This window comes from Tupaia chinensis, unplaced genomic scaffold, assembly GCF_000334495.1.
Source record: "Tupaia chinensis unplaced genomic scaffold, TupChi_1.0 Scaffold147500_1, whole genome shotgun sequence".
NCBI classification, from domain to species: Eukaryota; Metazoa; Chordata; class Mammalia; order Scandentia; family Tupaiidae; genus Tupaia; species Tupaia belangeri.
This window is the reverse complement of record NW_006207351.1, coordinates 320,806-328,280: the sequence shown is the minus strand read 5'-3', so window position 1 is coordinate 328,280 and position 7,475 is coordinate 320,806. Positions and strand designations below refer to the sequence as shown.

Sequence of the window (7,475 nt, the reverse complement as noted above, 5' to 3'; positions counted from 1 at the left end):
CCCTACATACCACATCACACGTGTACGTTGGCGCATGCCTAGGTTATTCATGATAACATTGTCGAACATAAGAAACACCGAGAACTGTCTAAATGTCATGTCAGTGATGGAGTGGCTAAATTAATGACACCGAGAGGGGCTGTGTTCCGACAGGGAAGCGCTCTGAGCTTTTCATTGAGGAAAGCAGTATCAGCACCTTGTCCACGGTATCCTACCATTTATTAAAAGTGGGCAATGCAAAGCGCTGTACATACACACTTGTGTATAGGATGGTCAGACCTGCACATAAGAGACTAGTGGAGGGAAAGTCGGCACAGGAGGCAGTTTATAATTTCACAGGTTGAAGTGTTTTTAAAGTAAGAAGGAAAGGGCCAGCTGGTGTGGTTAAGGTAGCCGGATCCCACATGGCTGACCATGTGATTTGAGTCCTGCACCTGACAGCTTGAAAAACGTGCCGAGTGTGTGTGCATGCAAGCTCAAAATCCCAGAAGGAGAGAACTAGAGGAGGGACTGTGACATGGCTATGCCCCCTCGGGGGTGCTTTCTCACTGTCTCCGTCTCTGGTGATGGTACGCACCCTATAGTAAGTTTCTAAAAGACAATAATAATAAAGAAAAATTGGTAAGTTTCTTAGTGGTTACTTACTGCTTCTAGGAATAGCCCCTGAGCTCAGGAAGTAGGAGCTATTCAGTAACTTGAAATGTATTTAGATATCTAATTTTCTTAACAACCCTACAAGGTAGGCGCTGTTGTCAGCCCTATTTTATAGGCTAAGAAACTAAAGGTGAGAGGTGGCGTGTTCAGAGTCACTCTGGAGTGGCCAGGATGTTATTGTTAGCGTGTAGGTGACGTGCACTGTAAGTAGACAGAGGAGAGCCTGTGAGTAGTGACCAAAGGGACTTGATTTGTTTGCTTTTCACAGTGCTTTGGGTCTCCAGGGCCTTGAGCGGTGCATTCTTAGGAACCTAGAACCTTACATTCAGTTCTTTTTTCTAAGAGAGATTTTTGCTATAGGGCGTATGCACTCACCAGAGAGAGACAGAGACAGAAAGCGAGAAATCACCCCCCGGGGGGGGATGGCCACGTCACGGTCCCTTCTCCTCCATTCTCCTCTTGGGATCTTGGGCACACATGCACATGTGCCCTGCATGAGTTTTAAGCCACCGAGCCTGGAACTTGAACCACGGTCGACTACGTGTCCAGTGACGGGACCATTATGCCATCTGCTGGTTCACAGGCCAGTTCTTTCTATTACTGGTCGCTCGTGGCCTGAAACACTTGGTATGTCTCTGGGTTAACATTGATGATGATTTCTTGAAGTCTTGTAGATGATGTTCTCCAAGCTCTAAGGAAGAAGTCAAGCAAGAATTAAGGGGGCTGGAGAGGACCATTCTTCGCAGACGACAATGACAAGGGAAAGTTGGGCCCACAGTGCTCTGAGACAAGAGGGTCTTGTGAAAGGGAAGGATGACACCTGGAAGTGGGGGACAAGCTTCCAGGGGAGCAGCAGCTCCTCCGTCTGGGAGACCTCCCACCTGCACTTCAGGCAGTTACGGTACCACGAGACGTCGGGGCCACAGGAGGCGCTGAGCCGGCTCCGGGAGCTCTGTCGTCGGTGGCTGAGGCCAGAGGCGCGCACCAAGGCACAGATTTTGGAGCTGCTCGTGCTGGAGCAGTTTCTGCGCATCTTGCCTGGTGAGATCCGGACCTGGGTGCAGCTGCACCGCCCCGGCAGTGGCGAGGAGGCTGTGGCCCTGGTAGAGGAGCTGCAGAGGGACCTCAATGGACCAGCACTGAACGTGAGGAAGGCGGGGAGGGAGGGCTAGGGGTGGAGGGTGGGTCTGCGCTTTTCAGTAATGATTAGTAGTGTTCTAGCAGCCTACTGCTACCCACAGCAGGCTTGTGAGCCGTTCAGACCACGGGCTGTGCAGAGAAACTGGTTTGCAATTGAGGGCTTTGGGCCAGGGTCAGCACAGCAGCGGTGACTCTGCTTTGTCCCCAAGTGATGCCGGCTAATGCTGTGTTTAGGTCAGGGCCCTGGAGAGCGTGTTTATGAGTATCCCCTGGACAGTCATGCATGGGCTGTTTCTGTATGTCTGTCTAGAGCGACTGCGTGGGCCTGGAGTGTAAGGGCAGTGGCAGGGCAAGGGCACAGCTCATCGGATGTGCCAGGGCCACCCTGTGCACCCATGCTGGGGCCTGCGATCCAAGGGGCTGGGTGCACACGGCTCCTGAGAAGGCTTTCTCTCTCCGATCATTAGGGTGAGGTCCTAATGCCCTCTCGTGTCTGAGATTCGTTCTGTACGTCTGCACAGAATGGTTCTTTGTGAGAAGCGTGGATCACACCTTGGACTGCAGAGTGGTTTCAGTGGTGGGCTTGTTTGTTGGGATCATAAAAAGGAGTTTGGGCCGTGTGTTTCATTATAAATGACTAATCCATTCTTCTCACTTGAGACAAAGGAACCTGAGGCAGGCTCCACCGTAGTAGTGCATGCTGGGTGCTGCTGCTTGGGAGGCTGAGGCCACGTGGGGGGCCTGGGTTTGGTTCCTGGTGTCCCTTAAAAGCTAGGTGTGGTGGCTTGTGTCTGTAATCCCAGGTATGCAGGAGGGTCATGACACAGTGAGATCCTGTCCAAACACACACACACCCAACAGATGAAAAGAAAAGACGGGGAAAAAGGCAAAAAAAGGTTTTCAATGGGATCAGCAGATGACTGAGACTGCTGGTTACATTGCTAGATTCCCACATAGTTGACTGCTGTGTGAGTCCCAGACCCAGTGGCTTAAATCTCATGCTGGGCATGTGTGCGCTCATGCCCAAAATCCCAAGAGGAGAATGGAGAAGGGATTGTGGCGTGGCCATCCCCCCAGGGTGTGATTGCTCACTTTCTCTCTCTCTGTCTCTGTCTCTCTGGCGAGCACAGACGTCCTATAGCAAAAGCCTCTCTTAAAAAGAAAAAAGGTTCAGTGACTGCCCTGGGTCAGCAGGGTGGCAGCAGAGTCCCCAGTCTTGGTGCCTACATCAGGAGGCGATGGGAGAGGGGAGCTAAGGAGAAGAAATGTGATTAGTCCGAGTCTGACCTACAGCTAGGGCTGAAGCTAGTCTGTGCTCAGCTGCCGCCTGTGCCTTCTCCTTCCTGTCTTCGCCCCCCGCCAGGTCTGCTCGTTTGCCCCGTCTCTGTGGTCTCCCCTAGGACAGGCCACCAGTGTCGTGGGTGGGCAGAGGGCAGCTCTGTTCTTAGTGCAGGACTTCGCAGTCCTCATGGAGGCGGGTCTCTGATCTCCCAGTTATAATTGTGAGCAGAAAGAGATTCGTTGTTTTGCTTGTTCCAGGTTCCAGTCCTTGTTGAGGACCCGGATGCTCTCCAGGAGGGGCTGAGTGTTTCAGGAACAGTGCTTCCTCCTGCACCCACGGACAGCCACGTACCAGCTGGAAGTTGTCCAAACCCTCTTGCTGACCCAGTGGTGTTCAGAGTCCAAGAGCTTCGACATGGTACTGACTCAGTGGCCCTGGCTTAGGACTTCTCCAGGACCCGGCGTGACCCCTCCCCTATCCCCAGACATTGCTCCCTCCCTGCCCTGCCTAGGAAGCCCCACAGTGCCAGCCTATTCCTGCTCCTGTCCCTTTGTTTTTCTCGGGTCCCCCTGCCTCTGTCCCTTGTTACTGCTACTTTCTGTGTTATTCCAACCCCGAACATGGAGAAGAGAAAGTCAGAGAGGATTTGCAGGTCACTTTAGAGCTCTCATCGGCTAGGTCTGAGAGTTCTAGCTCTTTCTGCATTCCTGATTTGTAGGAGCTGTCATACGTGGGGTGGTGGGCAAGAACACAGGAACCTCACATGCAGCTTTCCCTCCTGCAGATTCTCCTGCCCCGGAAGCCTCTGCCCTTTCCCAGGAGGAGAACCCAAGAAATCAATTAATGGCACTTATGCTCCTAACAGCCCAGCCCCAGGTAAGGTTTGCGTCTCTTTCCTTCCTATCTGTGCTACCCGACTGGGCAAAGTGCCCTCTCCCCCGGTCGGTTCCCTCCTCTCACTCCAGGTCCCTGCTAGACTGGGCGTGGGCTGTGTCTCCCCATGTCTCTGGTCCACCTCATGGCCTCTGGGGTGAAAGGCACCTTGCCGGAGGCGAGGGCCTCTGCCTGCTGATTTCATACACACCGTCGTTTCAGGAGCTGGTGATGTTCGAAGAGGTGTCAGTATGCTTCACTGCAGAGGAGTGGGCATGTCTGGGCCCCATTCAGAGGGCCTTGTACTGGGACGTGATGCTGGAGAATTACGGAAACGTGACCTCCCTGGGTATGTACGCTTCTTCCCCTGGTTGTTCCCTTCGCCCCCTTAGGCTTTGCTTGTTTTCTGGAGTATAAAAGAAGTATGTGCTTGCCCTTGGAAAACACAGAATAATAGAGAAAAGAAAACACTAACCTAGCCCCACAGTCTGGTTTTTTTTCTGTATGTTTGAATATCTTTTTATTTGTCCGAGCGTGTGTGTGTGTGTGTTTACACTTTTCTAGCTTTCTCCTCGCATACGTCAAACTCCCCAAGTATTATCTCATCGGTTACGTCATTTGTACCCATAACGTGTAGCCTTCCTTGTTTTGGGTAACTGTTGTAATAGTATCTCTCTCTGCCTGAGGACCATTTTTATTTCTCTTTATTCTTTAGTTACCAGACTTAAGTTTTCAAATTCTTTTTTTTTTTTTGGAGAGGTTTTCGCTATAGGGCGTGTGCGCTCGCCAGACAGACAGAGAGAGACAGAGAGACAGAAAGCGAGAAATCACCCCCCGGGGTGATGGTCACGCCGCAATCCCTTCTCCTCCATTCTCCTCTCGGGATCTTGGGCACGCACGCACACGCACTCGGCGTGAGTTTTAAGCCACCGGGTCCGGGACGCGAACTGCAGTCGACTACGTGGGAGTCCAGCGACATAGCCATTACGCTGGTTCGCTGAAGTTTTCTTTTTGTGTGTGATAATTTGTCATGTTTTGATATGGAGGTAATACTGGCCTCACAGAATGGGAAATGTTCCTGTGTCTGGTTTATTGGAAGAGTTTGTGTATAAGTGGTCTTAATTCTCTTTTTTTCAAAGAATTATTTTTCTTAACTTTATTTTTCCATTTATTTATTTACTTTAATTTGACCAGAGAGTGACTGAGTGAGTGAATGAGTGAGAGAGAGAGAGAAAGTGAGAAAGCAAGCTGCCAGGTCCGGAACTGGAACTGTGGTCAGCCACATGGGAGTCCAGTGCCTTAACTTCCATGCCACCTGCTGGCCCCCTTTGGCCTTTCTTTGAGGGTAATTTTTTTTTAAATTACTGATTTAATTTATTATCATTGGTTTATTCATCTGTTCTATTTAATCTTGAGTCTGCTTTACTAGTTTGTGCTTAAAATTTTCTCACTTCATTTAAGTTGTCCTAATTTATTGGCACAGAATCATTCATAGTATTCCCTATGAAGTGCTTATTAGTTCTTTAAGATCAATGATAATGCTCAGAGGGGGTGACCTAAGAGCTTAGCTTTTGGTTTTGTTTTGGGGGGCTTGCATGCACATATATCCAGAGTGTTTTTCAAGCCACTAGATTGGGAACTCAAACCTCTCAGTCAGCCTTGTAGGATCCAGCTGCCTCAACCTCTGTGTCTGCTAGCCCCTAGAGCTTAGCTGGTACAGGGCATGTAGCAAGTTGGGAAGAGGAAGAACAGTTCAGGAAGAGAAGAGGACATAGACAGTGATAGAGAAACACGGAAAAAAGCATGAAATATTTGGCAGCTGCAAAATGGGAGATTTTATCTTCTCTTACCTTTTGTGTTTAATAAGAAGTGTAACACAGACCAGATGTTTTGTGAAATGAACTTTAACATTTCTGTTGCTCAGTTTTAAAAGGAGTAAGAGGAAGTGGCCAGCAGGTGACATGGTGGCGAAGGGCGCTGGACTCCCACATGGCTGAGCACAGTTCAAGTCCCAGACCTGGTGGTTTGCTTTCTCACTTTCCCTCTCTCTCTGCCCCACTCTGGTCAAATTGAACTAAATAAGTAAATAAATAAATGAAGTTAAATGAAATCATTCTTTAAAACAAAAGGAATAAGAGGAGGTAATATATGAGTTCTATAAATTAAATAGATTTAAAATTTTTCAACACTTCTATTGGATTGTTGGAAAAATAATGATGCATTTTACATAGAAAAACAGAAAGATACATCATGGTTTTTCTTTCTTTCTTTCTTTCTTTCTTTCTTTCTTTCTTTCTTTCTTCTTTTGCTATAGGGCATGTGTGCTTGTCTGGAGAGAGAGAGACAGAAAGTGAGAAATCATCGCGCACCACCCCCAACCCCAGGGGGAATGGCCATACTACAATCCCTTCTCCATTCTCTCAGGATTTTGGACACTCACACACATGTGCCCAGCGTAGTTTTTAAACCACCAGGTCCACGACTCGAACTGTGATCGATTATGTGGGACTCCAGCATCATAATACGTTATCTGTTGGTCCCTACATCACGATTTTTCTGATAGCCTGATATTCATGATAGAGCACATGTGTACACACATGAGAGAAAAAGAGAGATCAGTACCCTCCACAGGGTCTGGTCATGCTGCGATCTCTGTCCTTCAGTCTTCGAGTTCAGTGGCTCTTGGGCACTTGTACACATCATCAGCATTTTTCAGGCCAGCAGGGCCAGGGATTTGAACTATGGTTATCTTGTGAGATCTAGCTTCTCTCGAGCAGTGCATTATCACGTTGCCATGAGCCAGCTTGTAAGTCGATTTTTAATAGATGTTTTTCCCTGTAGATTACTTTCAACTAATTAAAAAGTATTTATGCACTTTTCAGAAATTAAAAATGGCCTCTCAAGAGGCACTAGGTGTATTCCCCTTCCTTTCATGGTTTCTCCTTCCCAATGTGAACAGGACAGTTCTTTTTAAGCCAAATGGTTCTTCTTGTTTCCTCCAGCTTCCTAAGCCTCAGGTCTGAAGCACGGAGTAATACCCAGTGTTCTCTGTCTGTTTCTTCTATACATCTGTTTTCTCATTGGTATTATTTCATCTTGTTTCTCATTTGTTTGTATTTTCCCATCAGCTTCCTGAAAACAAAAGCGCTTAGAAGTGTGCCAGATGAGTTCTTTATTAGTCCATTTACAGCATCCTGTTACTATGCATTCTATTGTGTACCTTCATTTAATGAAGTGTATCTCCTTTTGTATGCTGAGTGTACCCAGCTAGGATGCTTTTAAGTCACTTTGAAGTCCAATTCTCACACACACAAGGGCGTGGTAACATTTGAATTTTTAATTCCTTTTACCAGAATGGGAGACCATGACTGAGAATGAGGAAGGGACATCGAAGTCAAGTCTTTCTCAAAGAGCAGACTCTCAGAAAGGGACACCAAAAAGACTTCAAGGAGGTGTTTTCCAAGTCGCTGGTTTTGAGGAAGAGTGTGAATGGCAAGTTTCGGGAAGTCAGTGGAGAAATGAAACC

The 7,475-nt window shown here is 48.1% G+C and overlaps 1 protein-coding gene across 2 annotated transcripts in view; it reads left to right on the top strand.

Moving 5' to 3' along the window:
* LOC102469752 (zinc finger protein 35) overlaps nucleotides 1-7,475 on the top strand; it is a 38,717-nt gene that overhangs the window by 1,190 nt on the left and 30,052 nt on the right. Inside the window, exons 2-6 of one of the 2 annotated variants that reach the window (XM_027768794.1) lie at nucleotides 1,321-1,799; nucleotides 3,334-3,493; nucleotides 3,861-3,952; nucleotides 4,172-4,298; nucleotides 7,303-7,471. In XM_027768794.1, the coding sequence (XP_027624595.1) occupies nucleotides 1,407-1,799; nucleotides 3,334-3,493; nucleotides 3,861-3,952; nucleotides 4,172-4,298; nucleotides 7,303-7,471 (941 nt within the window). In that variant the 5' untranslated portion in view covers nucleotides 1,321-1,406. Of the gene's footprint in view, nucleotides 1-1,184; nucleotides 1,800-3,333; nucleotides 3,494-3,860; nucleotides 3,953-4,171; nucleotides 4,299-7,302; nucleotides 7,472-7,475 lie in introns of those variants that run through there. The other variant, XM_014584686.2, reaches the window with a different exon arrangement.